General features: G+C 47.7%; 1 protein-coding gene across 3 annotated transcripts in view; it reads right to left on the bottom strand.

Moving 5' to 3' along the window:
* Positions 1–4,395: 4,395 nt before the first annotated feature.
* Positions 4,396–23,039, bottom strand: part of LOC119465127 (tumor susceptibility gene 101 protein-like) — a 64,314-nt gene continuing 45,670 nt past the window's right edge. For all 3 annotated transcript variants that reach the window (XM_049656612.1, XM_037725926.2, XM_037725927.2), the window contains exons 11-12: positions 12,742–12,844; positions 4,396–5,687 (exon numbers count right to left, since the gene is read on the bottom strand). In XM_049656612.1, coding sequence (XP_049512569.1) covers positions 5,607–5,687; positions 12,742–12,844 — 184 coding nt within the window. In that variant the 3' untranslated portion in view covers positions 4,396–5,606. The remainder of the gene's footprint in view (positions 5,688–12,741; positions 12,845–23,039) is intronic.

Here is a 23,039-nt window from a genome sequence, read left to right as displayed (position 1 = left end):
TAACTACGGCAACTTCGCGACACCACACCCCTACGGAATACAACTAAGCTTGTGAGCGAGCTAGCTTTACTTCTACATGGCTGCTACCACTGGTACTCGCGAAAAATACTTGTGAAGAATGCTGGTGGCCATACTTTTTTGCGACAGGGCCATCCCCCTGTCAGCGAGGGGGCGATGCAGAAATCTGAGGTGGGGGGGGGGGGGGGGGCAGGACATCCGGACATCCGGACATCCCTCCTGGATCCGCGCCTGCCTTCCCTAGATGCATATTTAAGTTATCTAAAAAAATTAAATTATGGGGTTTGAGGCACGCCGTAGTGGGGGACTCCGGAAATTTGGACCACCTGGGGTTCTTCAACGTGCACCTAAATCTAAGTACACGGGTGTTTTCGCATTTCGCCCCCATCGAAATGCGGCCGCCGTGGCCGGGATTCGATCCCGCGACCTCGTGCTCAGCAGCCCAACACCATAGCCTCTGAGCAACCACGGCGGGTATAAGTTAATCTAAGTTTAAGACCTAGCAGTAACAAGACTTGGGGATCAACAGTTTCGCTGTGCCTGAGCTTTGCACGACCGAGTACAAACTTGCCCGTTTTTTTTTTTTTTCTTCCACCAATGGTGCTAAGCCCCATGCTAAGCCACACTAGACAACGCTTCGAGGTCAGTACTATTCTCTAACTGCTTTTGCACTTCTTGATACATCGGTTAATGTGTGCGTGTAGTGAAATCGTTTGCGCACCATTACAATAAAAGAAGCCGCAATCAAGGTTTACCTGCAACATAAAAGATATCTGAACGACCAAAAGAATCGAAAGCTCGGTGTATGGATAAGTCTATATCAAGCAATGATGCGTGTGCTGTTTTAACGAGAGAAACGCTAATTGTCAAAAAACGAAACCGAAGCTCTTTGCTAGCAAGCAGACGACACTGTGATCGACAGGCGGCAGAAGACAGCAACTAGGAGGGAAAATATGTACGGTAACACAAAGGGTAGTGCGTTGCCATTTGAGGCTTGAGCCGGTTGCCTAAGGACACAAAAAATTACTCCATCTCCCGCTAAAGGGAACCATGTGTGGATGCGAAGCAGCGGGGAGATGGTTTCCCGTCCCATGTCAAGGTATATGTACTCGCCACAGAGTCAACGAGAGTTCTGCCGCCGTCGCGGCGGCTTTCTCCCCGGTGACGTCACGGCCAAGCTGTGGCTGGTCTAAACCTGCCGAGCCGACGCCAGAGGCGCCTGCTGCATTCACGGACACCGCGAGCGTTCGGCGCGAACGCGGCGGGGACACGGAGAAACGCGGGCGGCGTCGGCAGCAGCTCCGCGCGTTGCGTCGTTGGTGCTGCTGCAATTTCTTTCTCGCCATTCGTTGCGCAATCCGGAGAGGAAAGGAGCGTCGGAGAGGAGGAATACCGAGAGGAGAGGATGCGTCGGAGAGGAGCGTCGGAGAGGAGGAATGCCGAGAGGAGAGATGAGACAAGGAGAGGAGGATGTGCATGCGCAGTAAGGGTGTGGACGCCGCACGGCGGATGGATGGACTGAGGGAGTGACGTAGCCCTGACCATAAGGTGCTTCGCATCTAAAACATACCGGAGCAAATATTCGGAACTAGACTAGGCATGTGCATGATTCAGCAAAAATCCGGAAACCACTCAGCACATCGATTGCAAAGGGATTCACCCAGTGAGAACTGTAGGCAACGTACAGCTTCCAGAAGCACTTGAGTTTAAAGTGGATGGAAGTGTCAACCGGTCAGCAGTCTAAATAAGCAAGAGACGTTTAGAGTATTGGTGTGAAAAAAAAAGCAGGGAAGAGATTGAAATGACCAGATCTCTTACAGTCATAGGTAGCGGTACAAGGTAGATAATTAGAGAGTTTTAGCTTGTCCGGTAATCGGGTAAACGGGAGCGGGCCGGGCGTTGGGGCGGTTTGCCGGAACCGTAAACGTGAGCGGCCTGTATGGTGCTACCACCTGGTGGCGCAGAAATCAAACATACAAAAACAGCTAATATTGCAGCAACCAAGTGTATTCTACTTCGCTGCTGGTGTAAAGGTTCGACAGTGGCGTAATCGTGTTGCCGCCGAAAATTTACACCAGCAGAGAAGTAGAATACACATGGTTACTGCAATATTAGCGGTTTTTGTATGTTTGATTTCTGCGCCACCAGGTGGTAGCACCATACAGGCCGCTCACGTTTACGGTTCCGGCAAACCGCCCCAACGCCCGGCCCGCTCGCGTTTACCCGATTACCGGACAAGCTAAAACTCTCTATTCAAGGGAAAAAGAAAGATTAAGGGGATGTATACAAAAATGCTAGATAAAAAACATGCATAACGTACCTGATTAAATCAAGCAGGCTAGATGACTATTTGTCACTGCCCCGTTTCAAGGGGATGCCATTAAATCATCATCATCATTATGGATCCTCCTCGCACACGCCTGTTCAGGAGCAGCCGGTGGTTGGTACTCCAGTGGGCAGCAATGCCAATACCAGTAGAGGTCAGTGGACGGTGACAAGCATGGCATTGGACCATGCCCTGTGCTGTATCGGGATGCACACTGCATAAGGCCTCGATGGCATCCCTGCAGGTCTGGTGAAATGTTTGGGTGATAGAGCACGCGACGACTTAGCTCTGCCTTTCGCACATCATACAGGGTGATCTAGTGCCAGTCAAGTGGCTCTGCGGCAAAGTGCACTCGATACCGAAGAGGGGTGGAGACAGCAGTCTTCTGAAAGACCATAGGCCGCTCACTATTACCAATGTCCTATAGAGGCTGTTTACCCAAATGCTCAAGAGATGGACGAGTGCTTGGGTTGAAAGGCAGGGCCTACTCACGGAGCTACAGAACGGTTTTTGCCAGCACAGATGACTCCACGACAACCTCATCGCGCTGAGCCAATACATTGAGATTGCATGCAAGAAGGCCCGAGGACTGATGAGCTACCTCCTTGACATAGCGTGAGCATACGAGTGTTCCGCATGACTCACTGTTGCGCCAGATGGAATTGCTTGGCATGCCATATGAATGGACCGACCTCTTAAGACGATACTGTGACAACACATTAGTGGCTCACTTAGGTGCATCTCGTACAGAAATAGTTCCTGTTTATATTGGGCTCAAGCACGGCTGTCCACAGTCCCCTCTGTTGTACATGCTGTACACAGCAGGAATTGAGTGTGCCATCTTCAAATCAGGCCTGGGTTTTCATCTGTGGTTCACCTTTGACGGCTCACCGGAAGTTTCGACACTTCTAGGACTTGTATTTGCAGATGACCTGGAGCTTTTGGTGGAAATGGCGGAGGAACTCCAGGGGCATCTGCACATAGTGGCCGAACATGCATGCACAAACATGCATTCACACGAAACTAGCCGAAAACACGCTGAAAGGCGTCTGGCAAGGAGCAACAGCAGTAATGACCTCGCCAGAGAGAACCAATATGGCGCCATGGCTTTCGAAAGGCAACGTGGACTGGGTCAATGGGTGTCTCCACTCTGAATGTAGGCGCTGCTGTTGAGGCACCCTATTTTTTCTGGACACTTTGCATCATCTGGTCCCACTGCCGAGAAGATGTGCGTGGCCTCCGAGATGAGAGTGCACTAGTGCCTGCGAACGCCGAGAATTGTTCCCTTGAACCGCACATACACAATGACCAAAGTTGGCGAGAGGTTCATTGAAGAGTGGAACACACCCAGTGCATTTCTGGCACAGCCTGGCTCGGGTTGCTGTCCTTGAGGAACCCTTGTGACGTGGGTCTGCTCAGCATTGGATCTTTTTCGCCATTGTAAAGCGGCCCAGTGGCACAAACCTGGTTACCTAAGTTGGCATCAAAGATGTTCTTTGAAGAGCGGCACACATCTACTGGCACACACCCAAGTTGTAATCAAAGAGGTTCATTCAAGACCAGCAGATACAGAGTGGCACATACCCAGTGCTCCAAATCGTATCAACGAGTTTGTTCAAACAGTAATACCTACCCAGTACTCCATCTACATGTCGGTGTGCGTTGAAGGGCGTCACATATGTACACATTGCCACATAGCAGTGTCTCAAGTTAGTCCGATGGTTGGTTTCAAACCCTGTTACCTCAGCACAGCAGCCCACTTGCACTACCATTCGACCATGGACTACCCAGGTAGGCAGGAAAACAGTTAGATACAAATATACACAGATACAAGCATACATTCATAGATAGAAAGATAGCCCCGGAAAGTGCATCAAGCACCCTAAAAATGCTAATGCATTAAAAATCGTCCCGACTTGCTCCAAGCAATGGCAAACAACATTATCTTGGTTCTGCCCAGCTATGTGGCACTCGCATATTTTAAAAATTTTGGCACAAGTTATGCGGCACACCCTGTATATGTGAATCAACACTAATGCAAGAGAACCAAGACATTTTATGATCATTTCATTCAAAGAAAGCTTTATTTCCCCAGCCATGGCTATGCTTTAGGACAAGCCACATTGAAGACAAGCCATAACTATCCATGTCATGGCAGTTCCATGATGCCTAGATGGTAGTGCTAGATTTTCCCCCCTGGATTTTTGTAGGAAACTCTTTGCCTGCCGCACTTCAAAAAACAAAACTGTAAATGTAAGGCTTATATTTTAATCACTCCAGAATTGCTTCAGCAGCAAGGACTATGATATTCACTAGCACTAAATAAAGAAAAGAACTTAACATCACAACAGCAACAACAACGAAATAGGGTGCTGATATTTGCAAAGGTGCCAAAGCCAGTAATTTAATTAGTGGCACTGTTCACTGCACAGAAGTTCCAGAGCAGATGACACATTGCTGGCTCATCCACGGCACGGAGTTTCATACTAATAGCATCCTCAATAAACCAAACCAGTATGCACCGGTGTACACAGGAGCCCCATTCAATCTATGGTTTCATCCTCACACCAGGGCGCCCTGTTACACTGGTGCAGTTTATTGAAGATTACCAGAGGGAAATATGGCATTGCAGTCATAACGCCTCCATAGGATTCAAGGGTAGTACATGGATTCTTTGACAATTTGGAATTGGATACGTTAAGAAAGCACATCACAGTTTACTTAACTGTTTTTGGTGGCTCAAGTAGCAAGTACGCTAGTGCCGCAATATTTCTGATTGTTAATGGCTTAAATTCACGAATATAATTAATTTCAATAAATAATTTCACTGTGCAATTCTCATATGAGCAAAATCACAATGCTTTTAAGTATGCTGTTGCCAAATCTGGATTGTGCTAGTAAGTAAGACTCACAAAGTGCAATTCTTATATTCGAAACAATTATATCTTCTGAAATCCAAAAAGTAGAATTAGAGTTGAAATGAGACTAATTGTAACCATACAGACTATCTGCAATAAAAAATGACTGTCAGAAATGACACAAGAACTCACAAGGTCATTTGAAAACCACATGGATGAAGTTTACGCAAATTCATACACTGCCCATAATTTCCATGATGGGTGGCGTACGTTGACACTAGCACCAAATTTTTCTCTAGTGCTCTTCGCATGAAACACAAGCGTGACGGCGTTGCTTGCAATGCGGTCCCAGCATCGCTGTGTTGATGCCTTCAAGTTGCGAGACAGTCGGGGGCAATCGCTGACTATGGAAGTTGGGCCTTTTCCCGGCACTTCTGCATCAGGGCTCGCAGCAGGAACTGCTTTCTTGACAGCTCTCGAACATGCTGCAACGTGAAGAACCACGAGTGAATCGCACTGTCTGGCTGAACGTCCTAAAACAACACAATGGATATGCCATAGTAGAGGGCTACGGATTAGTCTTGACCACCTAATGTTTTTTCACATGCATACAAAGTGCAGTCCATGAGCATTTTTGCATTCCTACCCCCGTTGCACTGTGACCAAGAATTGAACCTGCGATCTCCTATTCAGCAGTAGAACTTAATAGGCACTGAGTAATCATGATGGGTAGTTAGCCAGTTTGGCTTCAGCATCATCGCCCACCACAAAGAACAAAACAAGATGTGCTGTGGCACTGTGACTACTGCATTTCTATGCTCATAATTTGCTCCTGCATTTACAGTCCACCCCTGGGGTCACGAATTCCCCGAATGAGTGGGTTAGAATGAACAGACAAAATTAACCGGCGTCTGGAAAGGACAATTGGCAAATAACCGCATTCTGAACTATGTTAAAACACAATTATTGGCACAAGCAAAAGCTCAAAAAACTTTTTCGTTTTGTGAATTTCGTCGTCAGTGCCATCTCTCCTGGCATCACCCAAATACAGTCAAACCTCAATATAATCAAGTTCTTCTTGCAGAGGAAAACTTCATTAAATCATGAATTTCGTTCATTAAAGGGTTTTTCCAGCAGTAACAACAGCCTCACAAAGTCCTACAGCATTCTTGGTGGATATTATTTTATCAGTAATCACTTATGAATGCAAGGTCAGTCCATAGTAGCACGGTTATGAGTGCCAGCGCGTGCAGTGCTGATCATGTCAAGAGCAATGCATCAACGTGGCTCACGGTGTCCAAGATACGAGAGTGTCGCGAGTGGCACCATGGCTGACCGTGCTTTGTGCCCGTAGCGGGCGCCCACAAATCAAAAACAAAAGTATAAAAAGATACGGATATTTGTCCTCACCAAAAAAAGTCATAGTTTTTCCAGAAAGGTGGAACATTAAGAACATTAATGGCAATAGCAAAGAGACAACTACACGAAGTAAGGTTCGTAATTTTATCATTGTCATGTGCGCTCAGGCAAGCATCAACAGATCTCACTAGATAAACAAATCAAACACTTTGCACCGTGTCTCAGAAACCAGAAATTATGTGACCACGAATACTAGAGGTGCGGGAAACCAACGCAGATCAAGGCACCAAGCATCTCAGCTTGACCTTGCAAGATTACCTCTGAGCTATGGCATGTGGCCCACGTATGGACTCATGCGAGGAGGAGAGGGCAGACAGGCATGCGTTCCTGACCCCTCTTCCCCCCCTCCCCCTTGTGTGTGCTTGATCGTTACCACTCCCTCCCCATCCCCCTCATGCAAAAGGAAGACGGAATCGTCAGTGCTGCGAGCTGTGGCGCGGCCGCCGCAAGTTGTTTACCAAGCGACAAATGGCACAGCGGTGTTTCCTACCTAGCGCATCCTGGCACACGCGCTTTGACAGCATTTTTACCTCTGTCACTTTTCATGCGGAAACATGCTTGACATAACTATTGCCTCGACCGAAAGGGAAGCTTTCTTTGCCTCTTCCTTCGACTTTTGCATTGCTGCTGCTGTCACTGTCTTGCACACTGCATCGGGAGGTGGTTCAGAGCATGCTTATACATGGCAGGAGCATGGCAGAGAGGAAAGGCTGCGCGAGGAACTCGTCTGGACCTTTCTATTGCGTCGCATGTGCGTAACGCCCTCTGGAGCTCCCTGGGCGTCGCCACAATACCTTCATGACAGCTGTAATGGCCCGTAAACCCCTGCAAAAGCATTGCGGAAACTGCAGCGCTTACCTTTCCACTAACGTGCAACAGTCCAGAGGGGACGTAGATAGAATGGCAGAGAGGCGGTAGGGACAGGAGGCAGAGAATGGGTAGAACCAACGGAGACATGAAATGACTGAATGACACCCTTGACACTCTTCGCTAGCAGTGCCCATACATGAGGGAAAGGCAGGAGAGGGAAAAGGTGACAAGAGAATGTGGGGAACCCTACTACTAGACATGAAAGCTGCTGCGGGCAAACTGAATAAATTTAGGTTGAGGGTATGGTACGTTTCTGCGATATCTGGAAAGTGATCACTGTGCAAGTTTGCCAAGCAGACAACTGAAATGTACATGTTCTGAAATCCTGGCCGTGTCTGTGTACAAACAGCAGCGGTGCACGCAAGGTAATGTTTAACATCAACTCGGCACTCTCGTATTGGACAAACGCTAAAAAAATTAAACATTCGTCGTCAACATCACCGCTACGTATCGTCAATCAAAGCAAAGAGCACATGAAGCTTCGCTTACATTGATTCCCACATAGCAATGAATCCACATATATTTGCTAGGTTTACTAGGCTTCAAGAAAATGCTTGAAATGGCCAAAAACGTTGTTAGTAAATTGTTAATTTTGTTATTGTTAACCAATTGTTAACTTCGTTAACATCACCAATGAGCCACTCGGTGAGCATGGCAAGCTTTTCTAAACAGTTTGCCGCCCTCCACCACACAGGCCAGTGGTGAATTTTCGTAATAGCTACACTGCCTTGAGTGTTCAGGGCCTAAGCAGCGTTGCTTTATCGGTCGTCAGTGACCAAAGTTCGGTACTTATCTATTTGCAGTGGCTGTACAGCTCCTGGAAAGTCGAGAAACCACCTTGCCAACAAAAGCAAGAGTTGAGGGTTGAACCTGAATGGCGGCCACTCTATTCATGGCCCCCACTTTTCCGAAATCGTATGCACGGATCATGTCGGTGGCACTTGGTAGCTGTTGTACAATATTTCAATAGAGAAATCAACATTGCCGCAAGGATGTTCGAATAATCGAGCAGGTCTGAAAAATAGATTGCAGACCGTAAATTAATTTTTTATCTTTGGCTTGTCATTTCCATGAGCTATGTTGATGGCAATGCGACTTGCTTACGCACCGCAAAAAGAGCTTACATTTCAACATTTTTACATGGCCGGGCAGCAGCAGCAAGTCCATAAACCGTGGAAGTCGGTGCACAAAGCTTTCCCGAAGAATGCTGGCGGTCCGATCTTGTCGAGGTGGATGCGAATTGCTGAGCTGGATTTCCCGGGAGTCTAGATTTGACGTCTTCTCTCAAGCAGGTTGAGCTAACTTGAGGCGAACTACCGTGAGCTTCGTTGCAGATGCTGGTTTGACGTCTCATACGTCAACAAGTTCCTCGGAGTTCCGACGTGGCCAGGCGGCCCAGGCGATACTGGACGGCACTAGCCCCCCGACGGCTTCTCAGCAACGCATAGGTTCAGCTTCTAGACTAATCAGGAGGGCCCATAACCTGCGCTTAAATAGCCTCTCCTTTCCCTAGTTCCCTATGTAGGGGAACTGCCGGTATGTAGAGTTCTCCTAATTCACGGCTCCTAGCTCCCAAAAGTCTTGGCTGCGCCCTTTTCACCATGGACGAAAAACGGCAGATTCTCCTCTCTCCGAAGGTCAAGGGCCAAGGTCGAGCCCGGCATACCACGCGGACGTACACGCACACTTCTGGGTCCGTAATCGGTGTGTCGCGTCTCGAATCAAGATGTCACCCCGTGAGGCCAGGACGTTTTTGACGCCCGTAATTCGGCGTGTCGCTAATCAGCGCCAAAACCACTCTCAAAAATATGTCGCTCCGTGGCAGTCGCTAATCAAAATTATACGCCGCATAGTGAGTGCACCACGTTGTTGGCGGCCGTTAATTGGCGTCAAAAACCCCTCGAACTCTCGAAAATATGCCGCTCCGTGACAAAGACCGAAAAGGAATGCCTTGCTGTTGTTTGGGCGGTCACAAAATTTCGGCCGTATCTTTACTTCCCGGGAAGCACTTCAAGGTCGTCAGTGACCGCTACGTTCTGTGCTGGCTCGCTAACCTGAAAGACCCGTCAGGTCGCCTCGCTCGTTGGAGCCTGCAACTACAGAAATTCGACGTCACCGTCGTGTATAAGTCAGGCCGACAGCACACAGACGCTGACTGCCTTTCGACTGAGAGCAAAAATATGTCATTTTGTACCGTGTTCCAGCGCGCAATCATACTCTATGATCCGCTTGTGTTCACCTCAGTGTTCGCGTAGCACTGACTTATACCGCTAGTCAGGTGTTCTCTACCACAGCAAGCAAAATCGTGTGCTGTGTGCACAACATGACAAACACAACAGTTCACGCGAGACCATCTACCCGCTGCACGACAAAAAAAGTGAGGGAAAAAAAAACGGGGCACTCGTCGAGCAGCATCGGAAGTCTTTACCACCTTCTCGCCTCGCAACGTTTCTACATATATACGCATTTGGTGACACAGCTAAACATCGCCTCCCCTCCCTACCGTTCACCCACGGCCTTTCGCACGACAGAGAAGTCGCGTTTGCTCTCTCTCTCTCTCTATATATATGGTGATTGTAAAGGAGGAAAGAGACACTTAATTCTGCAGCCCTTCAGGGAGCACGGCGCAGAACATGTGTTTGCTCTCCACCGTGCGTTCGCTCCCTGTGAAAGTGCGCGTCTCTCTCGCGCTTTCACTCTCACATATTGCATACGGTGCGCGGCGACGATTTCATCGCCGTTTGACGTCATACGGAACCTCACGGCAACAGCAGAATTCCGCTTTGAGTGTCCTCATAATTGCTATCGCAATCAAAGAAAAAGCAGGAAGGTGGGGCCCGTGACGTATGCATCACGTGTGATACTCCAGCATGGGAGAATGCAGGGAAGGAATTTGGCTTGTGGAGGTTAGACGGGGGCAAGTGGAGAGAGTGTCTACGTTGGCAGTGATGCTCGCCTCCTAAAATCATGGGTTCACAGCACTGAAATAATTCTATCTCGGCTATTAATCAATAAATCTGAAAAATTCTTGTCTAGATGCTCTTTAGAGGGCACGTAACAACTTCCAGCGTATAACCAAAATTTACTATGTGGCCTGGTGAGGGGCTCTTTAAGGAGGCTTACTTCATCATCATCATCAGCCTATATTTGTGTCCACTGCAGGACAAAGGCCTCTCTCCCTGCAATCTCCAAAACTTGTCAGAACTGGCATTTTTGAAATCTATAACTATTTGCAAGCTAATATGTAAAATTTGTCGCATCATCGTTCAATATTATTGCAAAAAAATTGTTGCGAATATCCGCACTATAAACGGTACCGCACTATAACCAAAGCAACAATTTTCAAGGCCCGCACATATGCAAAACATGTGCACTGAGCTGCCACGCGTATGCGACAGTCGAGGAATGCGGCTAGAATGTTTGCATTCAATTTACAGTCGCATCTCGTTAATTCGAACCAAATCACGCGGCGGCGCCTCCGACCGGCACTGCTTCAGCACCGCCATAGAGTAAAAGCTTAAGAGAGACCCCCCAATGTCGCGTGCGAAAAAAAAAAAGAAATAAAAACGCGGCGGAAATTTCACCCTCTCTCAAATGACAAGGTCGCCGATTCTGTCTTGCGCCGGAACATGCGTGTATGGGCCGACGTCTCAGCCACGCTACCGTAGCCACGCGTAGAAAACGGCAGTGAACCCTTCTTTCTCCGTTATGCTTCCTCTACTTTCTAGTCACGTGTTGACCTTGCACGCTGCGGCTACGGCGCAGAGGGAAGCAGCGGCGCTGTCCCAGGCCGGCCAACGAAGCTGCCCACGCCGGCAAAAGCCCGCTTCCCGATAACGGCAGAAAACGAAACTTCGGGGAGCTGGCGCCGGGCCGGCTGGAGCGGCGGCACCTGCGGGCGCGCATGGTGACAGTCGAAAGTGAGGGAGCTACGAGGGAGGGCGAGGGGAGCCACCGAAGCGGCGGAGTTGCCGAGGCGAAATCCGCTTCCCTGTCGCCCTCCTCCCTCACATTCCACGGTCTCTGCGTGCGCCCTTCGCCGTGCTGTGCCGGCACCGCCCGTTCCCTCCCTGAAGTTTAGTTTACTGCCGTTATCGTGAAGCGAGCCTTGGCCGGCGTTGGCAGTTTCATGGCCCTCGCTCACTATGCGCGTCGTGATATTTTCTCGCACTCAAGATTCTGGTTTAAGCCCCACTGGCTGTTCGTTTGCACCACGTGCCCTTCTCCTCCACTTCGTCTCTCTTTCTTCCTCGAGCACTCCTTGGGGCGCCCGTTTGAGGGGAGCGTTCGCCGTCTCCGCTGACTTCCGTACTCCCAGGCACCCGCACTGTAACCGGTATTTTGTTTCCCGCAACTGCACTATAAGCGATACGTGTATACATGAAGTGCTATGGGAAAATTAACGGGAGTCTGGCAAGACCGCACTATATCCGGTCCTGCACTAAGCGGTTACGTTATAAGTGGTCTATACTGTATTATTATTATTATTGCATATAAGCAGCATGTCACACAAAACATGCATGTGGCATTCAACAAAATGACAAACATGTTTCTTTCAACGAGGCTGTTTCCTGCTTCCTTATTTTTTTTTTATTTACTCTCCTGCATAATGTACCAAGCGTGTTGGAAACACTAAAAATCACCATCGCTGAGACCTTGAGTGCAACTTTCATTATGTTATGGGACACATAATGTACATTGGAGACAACAGCCGTCATGAACTCTTCGACTGCTGGGTCATTTTTGCATGTCAGTTCATTGGACATTTTATACTGCATAAAAGGTGGTTCTTTGTCATTGCCTTCATCCGAGTCAAAGTTCACCAATAGTTCATAAATTTCTCCATCTGTCACAGCAAGGACATGTTGACTTGTCATTTCGAGCAACTGTCTACAGGTAAAATAAATGTAAAATCAATGTAAAAGGCATGCCTCGTTCATTTCAGCGGGTCAGTTCTCACGCTTGGGTCATTATAGATATGACTGCAAAAGAAAAATGCCACTTAGCAATATGACATGACACAGAGCATTACCAGATTGTAGTGGATAACAAGTAACAAGCACCTGTACAACAAAATGACCTCTACAACGAAGGAATAATTCTGTCTTGGTTCTATTGTGAGCTGTATGGTGCATGACCTATACAACCTGTATAACGAATGATTTCAGAGGCCTCACGCACTTCGTTGCAAAGGCTGTAACACGTGCCTCTCATGTGTGAGTAGCTGTCGACTGACAGAAAGTAACACACCTTCAGGAACACATCGAGGTCAATGACCCCCTTGCGAAGTGCCTCGCCCAAGTAGTAGATTGCATCCTCCGTGGCATTCTCCTCTGCAAAGGCATTGACGAGCCTGTAATACAATAAACCCAAATTATAACGAAGTTCAAGGTAGAAATAAAGCATTGGTCATATCCATTACATTGCTACAGCCACTGTCTACCCACACAGCTCCCAATCAGGGGGGGGGAGCGGCAGCACCACTAATGAGTTAGATGACGCAGATGCAAAAGAATACAGCACACTGTCACACGACGGAGAAGAATTTTCTTTCTGCTGTGGCATCATCAGCAAGGCAACTGCTTTCTCTAATGCGGCTGTCAATGCTAGCCCATCTTTGTGCCTTGTCTTTTCTTGGCTGTGTGATATAGAAGCAGTGCAAGTTTCCAATTTTGTGCAATGCCATCATGAACAAATTCTTTTTTTGTCGCTATTTACAAGCGTCCACTCATGTACAGCAATGAGTGTTATACAAAATCAAAGGCTTACAGCGTACCCCCAATGGTGCATATCATATTTTCTAATAATCCATCGCATTATTCTAGTCATTAGTCGCTCAGAGTACCCGATCCTATCAACAGGGGTGGGACTGCACAAAGTCATTTTGGAGCAATTTTTGGAGCAGTTTGGAGCAGACAAAATTGCATTGTGGAGCAGCTTGGAGCAGATGAAATTTCACTTTCGAGCAATTTGGAGGCGATAAAATGTCATTTTTAAGCAGTCTGAAGCAGGCCAAACTGAATTTTGTTGGAATAATGCAATATGACAGCACACTTTGTAGCTATAGCGTACTAGAATATAAAAGAGAGGGGCGGCATGGCGCATGCTTTCTTGTAAAGCTGAAAACATTGGTGGCACTTCGATAGAACTATATATTCACACGCCGACACTCACGATGATAGCAGAAAAGGTTTTTCTTTCTGGGATTTTACGTGCCAAAACCAGTTCAGATTATGAGGCACGCCGTAGTGGAGGGCTCCGGAACAATTCTGACCACCTGAGTTTCTTGAACGTGCACTACAACGCAAGCACACGCGATAACAATTTCTGGGTCACCATATGTCACCGCAATCAACCTTGGGCTGGTATAAAGTAAATCAATTCCTATCTGTTTTTATTGCGATAGCAATTATATGGACACTCCAGATGCATTCCTACCATCATGTTCCGTATAAAGTCCAGGGGCAGAATTATTGCAGCACTCTGTATGCTATATGTGCGAGTGAAAGCATGCGAGGGTGCGCCAACGAAAGCAGCTTAGTTTCGTCGCTTAGTTCGCATAGAAGCGAGAGGCAGCACGAAGGTGAATTCGCTCGCTGCTGCCGCGCTTCCTCACTGCAGTGTTTTTACAGCGAGTTCCCGTGGTTATCGAGTGGGGTGTGTTCATGTTTGCCTGTGTGCGTGTTACGCCATGCTTGTTAATTTAGTCACTAAGTGAATGTTTACAAGTTTCTACGGCCGATAAAGGTACTATCCTTACTTCGTATAACTGTCTACTAATTTGCTATCGCAATCGATGCTTTGCCTTACGGGCGAAACTGCGACTTCTATTACAAATCTGCCATTAGCCCTTCCTGACAGGTCAAAATGGCTTAGGCCTCAGTCATATGGGCATAAAAAATTGAAGTTCCACGCTTGTGAAATCTGATAACAGCGGAGCTATGCAAGCGTGGGTGTATAGTGCACTGAATATGATACTCGCCTTCGGAACGTGGGTACCCGGGTTGTAAGCCCGCTTCGCCATGAAAGTTTATATTTTTTTCTCTCTTTCTTTTTTTTCACTCTTTATCTCGCTCTCATTTTCTCTTCCTTTCTCACAAAGGAAGCTGTGTTGCAATCGTCGGTACAATGCAACCATATGGTTCCCATAAATGCTTAATCTGCAAGCGTGGGTGTATAGCGCACTGAACATGACGCTCGCCTTCGGATACCCGGGTTGGAATCCCGCCTCGCCAAGAAAGTTCACTTTGTTTTATTTATCCATTTCTCTCGGGCGGCGAGCGCAGATGTGCCGGGATGAAGACGCGGCGCATGCGCAGTAGTGCGCTGCTTGCGGGAGATCGTTGGGCGAAGCAAGCGTGCACTTGCGCCGGCGGATACTAGGCAATGCGAGGTGGCGTCATCGCTCCGCGGAGTTTTCTGTCTACGACAGACAGATTACGCTCAGCATAAACAGCTCCGCTGTTCAATCAAACTAGAATACATTTACGTTATACTGGCCTTAGGAACAGAGACATCCGCCTGCTGCACCGCGTGACTCGCTAATATCTAGTTTGCTCGCAGCACCCTCAGCCTACTTGTTGTTTTGCACATCAGCTAGGCAGCGCCGCGTCACTTGGCCCACTCAAGTATATAGTACTACACTCTAAATACAGCCGCCCTGGCCATTCCGATAGCAGCGACAACAACCGGGAGTGGCCATGTGCGTGCTGGCCACTTGCCGGAAGTGCCGAAAAGTCCAGTGCTATAAGCGCGAAAATTACGAGAAAATGGGTGGGAGGCGCCGTCGCACGGTACACAGAACGTGAACGGCTTTACTCTTTTCCGGAGAGCGAATCCGCTCGCAGTTCGCAGCCAAACACACGTGCCGAAGCCGTTCTGCCACAGCCTGGCGCAATTTCTGTCAATTTTCTGTGTTTGGTGCAGGAATCTCCGTTTGTATCAAAATGGCGCAATTGGCGCAGGAGTCCCACCACCGTATAATAAATAATGACGGCGTCCGAGCCAGTGGTGAATGGTGAAAGAAATGCAAAACAAAATGAATCATAATAAACACAGTCCCTAGACACAAATACAAAACCCTTTGAATGCGCACTTGCTACTGTTCCTTAGTTGAATTCTGGGGTTTTACGTGCCAAAACCCCAATATGATTATGCGACACGCCATAGTGGGGGCTCGGGATTAATTTTGACCACTTGGGGTACCAATGCATGGGACACAGGCGTTTTTGCATTTCACCCCCATCGAAATGCAGTTGCTGCGGCGGGGAGTTGACCTCGTGCAAAGCAGCGCAATGCCAAAGCCAGTAGGCAACCACGAGGGGTGCTCATGGATAGATGGCACAGCATTTACCCAAGCATCCTTCCTCCACTGTTTGCATTTCATATAAGTGTAATGAAGTCAACGTCTGCTAATTCAGCCGTGATGAGATCGACAAAAAACCAGCGGGTCAAATTAAACAAGACGCAGAGAAAGCGTCAAAACAAACCGCTATTATTATGGCAGTACAGTCGACTTTTGTGAATTCGACCCTGACAAGACTGACGAAACTGGTCCAATAATCCGGCGGGTCGTGTTATACAAAGGCAAAAAAAAAAAAAAAAATGTCACAGTTTCGCCCTAAGGGCGAAGCAATGAATGCGATAGCAACACAGCAACGTCATACGAAGTAAGGTGAGCGGCTTTGGTAGCAATATGAATTGTAGTAAACATAAGCTGATTAAGTAAGCAGGTGTGCTGCGGCGTAAGTAGACCGACATGAAGAGAGACTCGATGACCACGAGAAGGCGCGTGTGAAACGGTGGTGTTGATGAGAAGCGCTTCCCGTGGGCAGCGCGTGCGAAAGGACACACCTGTAGCGCTGCACTGCCGACCCGGGCAGCATTGCATGTGTAGCGTGCGTTGGAAAATGTGGCCCGACTATTACTAACTGATTGAACAAGCGTGGTGTGAGCGCGCACAAACAAACATGAATAGATCACACTGAATGACTGCAGACGACTGTCAAAACGCTGGCAGCAAGCGCATACGCCGCAGCAACGGGCGAAGGTACGTGCGGTCTATCGCTTCAACGGAAACTGAGCGGCGAATGCACAGCGCATAAAGGTCAGAGCCGTGTGGAGATAAGCGACGGTGCAAGTGAGTGACGAGCGCGGTTGTTGGCGGAGTAAAAGTGCATCCCCCCCCCCGCACTCCCTCCGGCGCTGGCTTCCCGCTTCCTTGCTTGCGCGTAGGAGATTGAGTGCGTTCGCTCTCCGTGATAGCGCGCGTCCCCGCACGCTTCCGCTCGGGCATACGGCGCGCGGCAAAGATTTTATCTATAGGGAACCTGACGGCGACGGCAGATATCCAGTTTAAGTGTTCATATAATTCCTATCGCAATAAAAAAAAAACAACGCCTGGAACGTCGTTTCACTTGGCAGTACTTACTTTTAAAGTTAGCTTCTCCGCAATACAGCCGTGTTATGCGGTGAAGCATACCAAGCAGTAACAGGTGCCACTGTTACGGGTGAAAGCACGTACTATTCCTTAATTTACGCAAGTACTATTATGAGCAATATGAAAGGGAACACAGGAACGCGTAGGAAACACCCTCAGACCCAGCTATGGGTGATACGCAGCGACGGCTGTCAGAAACAAAGTGGAAAGGGGGACGCTGTTCTAACTGTTTGCATTCCCGCCGTGCGGCTGCAAAATGCGGAACTTTGTGTCGCCAGCAGAGAGTGATAACATTGTTAGATATTGCGTCATTGACAACTGGGCACGTCGATTCAAATAAAGAATCGGTTTGAAATACAGGGCAAATGACGTAAGCTGCTGCTTTGTAGAAATGCCAGCGTGGTGGGGGTGCCAACAGTTAGTGGGAGAGCGGCCTCCTTTCCCTCTTTGTTTTTCACAGCGCCATCCACGTATCGTTCCGAGTCTGTTTCGAGGCTGTTTGCCACGCGTTCCTGAGTTCCCTTTCATATTGCTCATAATAGTTATTGCGCCGTCTCTGGTCACAGTACGAGCACCGAGAAGCCTAATAAGTTTACTGGCTGGCCTTCAGAGTTTTAGACCCCCGCTGTTTTGTTGGCTTTAAACATCCCTCTCAACTTTCAGGCTTTTTCTTTTTTTTTTCCTCTAGTTTTCCCAAAACAAAGATGGGTTTTCTCCGCTTCTCGGCGCACGGTGAGTGCATACTAGGCCCCAGTGCATACTAGGCCCCATTAGTGGTCTCGCATACGAGCAAGCATGACGGGCGAAACGAGGGCTCACATTGCCACAACAAAGCCAAAAATAGCTTTGAATGGCTGCCAGCATGCTTAAGGCATCTAGGTGCTCGTACTGTGACCGGAGACCGTGTGTGCAGGCCTGTATAATTACATAAATTCATGCAGAAACTCCTCTGAGAGTTGTCTAAGTATGCACAAGCATTGTGCCACTTGCTCATCTCGATGCAGTCTGGTGTTATTACCAGTGTTATGACACTCGATCCGGCCAGCACAAACGACAGCGCTGCGTCGACATGAACTGGTGCGGACGGCGGCGCCAGGTTCACTGATAACGCAAGCAAAGTACTGCAGGTGGCGGCACCAGGTGCGCTGATGATGCTCTGATCATCATAAGCCATTATCGCTCTTTAGCGCCTTGCCCATCCGCGTCGAATCATTATGAACCGTGATCAAAGAACTCCGGCAGCGGCACAGACCGATCAAATGTACTCTGGCACGGCCGCGCGGAGCGTATCTTGAAAGCAATCTGCGAAGCGGACAGAGAGTGCCGAGTGCTTAGGTGGGTTCGTCCAAGAGTTTCTGGTAAGACCGGCCAAGGATGAGCTCAACTTGTCAACTTTAATATTCATTTTCTAGCAATGCCACGGACAAGCTGGTTTTGCCTCAGTGTTTTTGGTAGATGGCAGCACACAATCTGTAGTGCAGTGCAAGTAAGATTGAGGTGATTCTGCTAGAGGAGGTAAAACATGTTGGTAACTGGAGTCTTAAAAATAATTTGGCCATTCTTGGTCAAAATATGAGATAATAGTGTGCCACGATAAGGTTTGATGTCAATCGTCATCACTCTCAGACAGCACTTTATTGCTGTCTATGAAGAATAACAACATCTCGTCCTTTGTATGGTCCACAGCATGTTTCATAGTGCGCATTTATCAAATGACTCTGCAACAATCACCAATGGCATGGTGCCCTACGCCTAGACTAACCACTTTGCTGGTGCCTACGCCTAGACTAACCACTTTGCTGGTTCTTCCTGTGACGCATGCAATTCTCTGGAACACCAGAACACGTGACGGGACTTGTCGCTAGTCTAACATGGAAATTAACTGATTATTTGATTTCCTATTGGATTACACTGCGCAAGCAATTTTCAAAAAAATTTTCACTGAACAAAAAAAAAGAAAAAAATATGCACATGAAAGTGGGTAAATACTGTAATAATTCGTTCAGATCTACCGATTTCGCTTTAAAATCTTCCTGGGGCAGGCTGAAAGCAGGTAAACTGTGCTCGATGCATTAACTGTACCCTAAACCAAGACAGACGCAAGACAGTTCGAATTACAGCAAAGTCTACTCATAATGATGCCACACATGACGATACATCTGTTAAGCCGCCAACCAATTTTCTGCACTTCGCGGGGACCAAAAAATAGTCAGAAAAATTGAACTGTCCGAAAAACTCGTTCATCCTAAAAAATGTTTAATAATGCCATGCCTCATACTACGCTTGGAGGCGATCACATTTGCTTGGATTTGCACAACACACTTAGTCTCCATATACAGTTGACAAGAGCGTCATGGCGATCTCCGCTAACGGAGATCGCCATGGAGGTCGAATAAACGAGGCCCGTTACTTCGTACGTGGCCTCTGCAATCAGCTCCGGCTGTCCCATTCGGCATGTAGCTGAGCGGAGAAGTGTAATCTTGCGAACTCCATAACGGATCAGCAACGCAGTGATGCGATTGGCCGAGGCTGTTTTGGAGCAGCTTCTTGGAGCAACCAAAAGTGCGTTTTGGAGCAGAAAAACAAGCTTTTAGAGCATCTAAATGCATATTTCCAAGTGGAAAAATTGCCTTTGAGAGACGCAAGAGGAGATTACAGAAGGAGGTAGCACAATTTCACGAGAAACAAGCACATATTTACCAAGAAATAGTTAGCTCAACATTGTGGCGATAGAACATGCGAATCCCATGCATGATGACGAAGTAATGACAAAGAAATTAGAGGATGAAGCTGTGAAGACGAAAGTATGACCCCAAACCTCTTTAATCTCCACTTTAACTTTCCAGTTTGCAAGTGACTGGGCACTAAAAATGGTGGGAACTGCAGAAGTACACATAGAGACGGGAATTCGGGGAACTCGGCTATGGAAGAGCGTTAGGAGTGTGCAACCTGTACACCAGCAGGAAACAGCAAAATGGCAGCAGTGCAACAAAGAGAAACAAACTCAGTACCATGTCCAACAACTTGCCCCCATCTAACAAAATTTTCAGCCATCATGCACCCATCGACCTAACCACATCACGAAAAGGCTTTGCTGTACTAGCAGAATGCTTTTCCATATGAAAGTTATGCGCTCACACTTCTTAGTTTTGAAAGTGCCATTTCAGCCACCACATTTCAAGCACATAGCAGCCCTACTCTCCCACCCACCTTTTACTTCTTCCATGTACACACACGACGAGTGCATGGGATGAATGATGTTGCTTGTTAGATTAGTTGGCTTTTAAAATACCAGAGAACACCTTTTGGAGCAGCTTTGGAGCACATTATTGAAAATGTATCAGGATAAAGCAGGATTGGTCTTTTGGAGTAGCTTGGAGCAATTGGAGCAGCAATCACATCACTGGCAACGGCGCGCTGTCGGAGCTGATCGTGGAGGCTGCGCGCCGCTGCTGAGCGTTAGCAAGATTACACTTCTCCGCTGCACTGCGCCGAATGGAACGGCTGAAGCCAATCCCAGAGGTTACGCTTCGCACCACTTGGCTCTCGCGAAGACACAGAAAGTGGCGCTGATCACAGAAATGCAAAGCCGCACACACCACGTGCAAAATAACAAACGAACTTAAAAAAATAAAATAAAGAATGGATTTTGCAAAGTGATTATGACAATAGTGCTGACCGAGAAAAGAAAAAGTCGTCCCCTAGAGTGTTAAATCGCAGCTAAGGAAGAGTGGGCATGGCCTCCGAGACAGGAGGATGGCATGCGCTTGCGTCTCCCAATCTTGGAGGCTATAGAGCGGGCCACTGGAAGCCAAGCCTGGGCAAGGCGGCGGATAATCCAACATGGCGGCCTCCCAGAATGGGTAGGGTTACAGTGTCTAGAATAGGGGAAGTGTGCAGACCGCGCCGCTGGCTCTGAGGCCGCTCCACGATGCGCCGAAACAAAAGGTCCAGGGGGCGCTGACACACGCTTACACGTCCGCTCGCCGCGAAATCGTCTGCTCACCGCGCAGTAAATCGGCCGAGCTTGGCAACGGGTCCTAAGTTCCGCTGCGTTCTTTCTGTGACTTGCACATGTATACATTCTTTTTATTCGCCAACATATGTGTCGTGCCGATGTGAATGCAGACTTTTGTAAAGTGATCTTTTTTTTTTCGCCATGAATTTCGTTTTTGCAGATAGCTCTTGGATCTCGCGCTTCTTTATATATACCCCGCGGCTCCTTTAACATGCTGATACAGCACAATTTCCAAGCCCAACTGCAATGAATCGCAAGCGCATTGAAATATGTGGCGTTTAACCGAAGTGGGGTTACGACGGCGCTATCAAGAGCGACGCACTTTGGTTCCAAAACAACGATCCGATTATGAGGCACGCTGTAGTGGGGGACTCCGGAAATTTGGACCACCTGGGGTTCTTGAACGTGCACCTAAATCTAAGTACACGGGTGTTGTAGCATTTCACCCCCAGCGAAATGCGGCCACCATGGCCAGGATTCGATCGCGCGATCTCGTGCTCAGCAGCCCAACACCGTAACCACTGAGAAAAGCTGGCAAGTTCGCTTCGGATAGAGCGAACTGTTGAAATACGATCTAGTGACAGTTGTATATTTGTTTAAATGTTTATTTGCTTTAATTGTTTTTTCTGTTTTTCTTCTATTATCAAAACACAAATCTCTGCTTAAAAATTTTTTTTATTCTAGAAATAATTGACACTAAAATACAGAACAAAATCCTAAATTGCAGCTGGCACTTTGGGTTTTTTCAATCGAAACAAACATAGTGTACACTTTTTAAAAGGCTGGCTTTCTGCATCAAACAAGTAAGGACATGGGGTAGATCCAACATGAGTTACCGCCATTCAAGTTGTTGTTCTTAGTTTCAGGTGCTTCCTTCTTTCGCTTGCTGAAGGTTGATCTTTATTGAGGGACTTGGTAAAAAAATGAAGCCTAGTGAGAATAAAGAATTTCATTATGTTGTTTGTCAGTTCCTCCTGGTGTGCCTGACACCCGACACGGGGCACATTCTGCATGATGTGAAGAACTTCCATCTTACTGTCTCGGTGAAGCTTGTTCTAACTGAACCACGTTGTGAACACATCTTCTAAAGCTTCCACAAATGCAAATAGCTGGGCTGAAGGATACAGAAGACCTCAAAGAAGATCGCAAAAAGCTGTAAAGGAGGAGAGACGCCTCATCTGCGTCTTCAGCAGATGTTAAAAGCTGATCGAAACATTCCCGAAACTTTGTAACCATCACCCTCTTTGCTCGCTCTTCTTTCAGCACACCGAACAATGACAACTTAATTTTCCTTGCATGATTTGTACCCGCTCTTGCAGCCGGGTACAAAACAGTGACTCTGCCGTTTTCTGATTGCGCCTTCTCAAAGTAGCATTTGCACACAGAAAAACAACACAAAAAGCCCTCACCACATATGCAGTCGAGGATCCAAGCACACAGAAGCATGCGTTTCACGCGGCGGCCTGACGTGTAAGCGAGAGAGCACGCCATCTAGCGGAAGCATCGCCAAGCGGCGTCAACGCTTCCCATACGCGCCGCTTGGCGGTAATCACACTTCAAGTATTCTAGGCACTGTAGTAGCGTGGCGCGGAATGAGTGATGTAGTCTGGAAAATCGAACTTTGGGTCCTAAATTCATCCGAAAAATCGGCCGCGAAAATTTATGAGGTCCGGAATATCCAACAATCCAAATATTTGGAGTCCGAAAAATCCGTTGGCGACTGTATAACGATGAGTTGACTTAAAGGTATTAACTTATGCATCAGGGCTATGCAAAAAAGAAACCGTATAATGATATGCTTTGACCACATGTCAGATACAACTATCAAAATTTTGCCTTCTGGAGAGAGAGAGAGAGAGAATAAACATCTTTAATGTGTAAATGCAGCTTTGGAGAGGCGTCCTCATTCTAGAATGCCTTGAGCTCGGGCCGCGTCCTGGGCCCTCGCAATCAGCCGTTGCTGATCTTTGCCTTCTGGATGGCGTTTTCCATCCGTACCGAGCTTGACATTCGCATTGCTAGGTTCCCCTTAAACGAAAGACGCTAAGATGAGGCGAAAAGTATGCCTACGCAATTTCGTATCTGCCGCCA

This window comes from Dermacentor silvarum, chromosome 9 (assembly GCF_013339745.2).
Source record: "Dermacentor silvarum isolate Dsil-2018 chromosome 9, BIME_Dsil_1.4, whole genome shotgun sequence".
Taxonomy (NCBI): domain Eukaryota; kingdom Metazoa; phylum Arthropoda; class Arachnida; order Ixodida; family Ixodidae; genus Dermacentor; species Dermacentor silvarum.
Note: the sequence above shows the minus strand (reverse complement) of the source record. Positions and strands in the feature narration are given on the sequence as shown.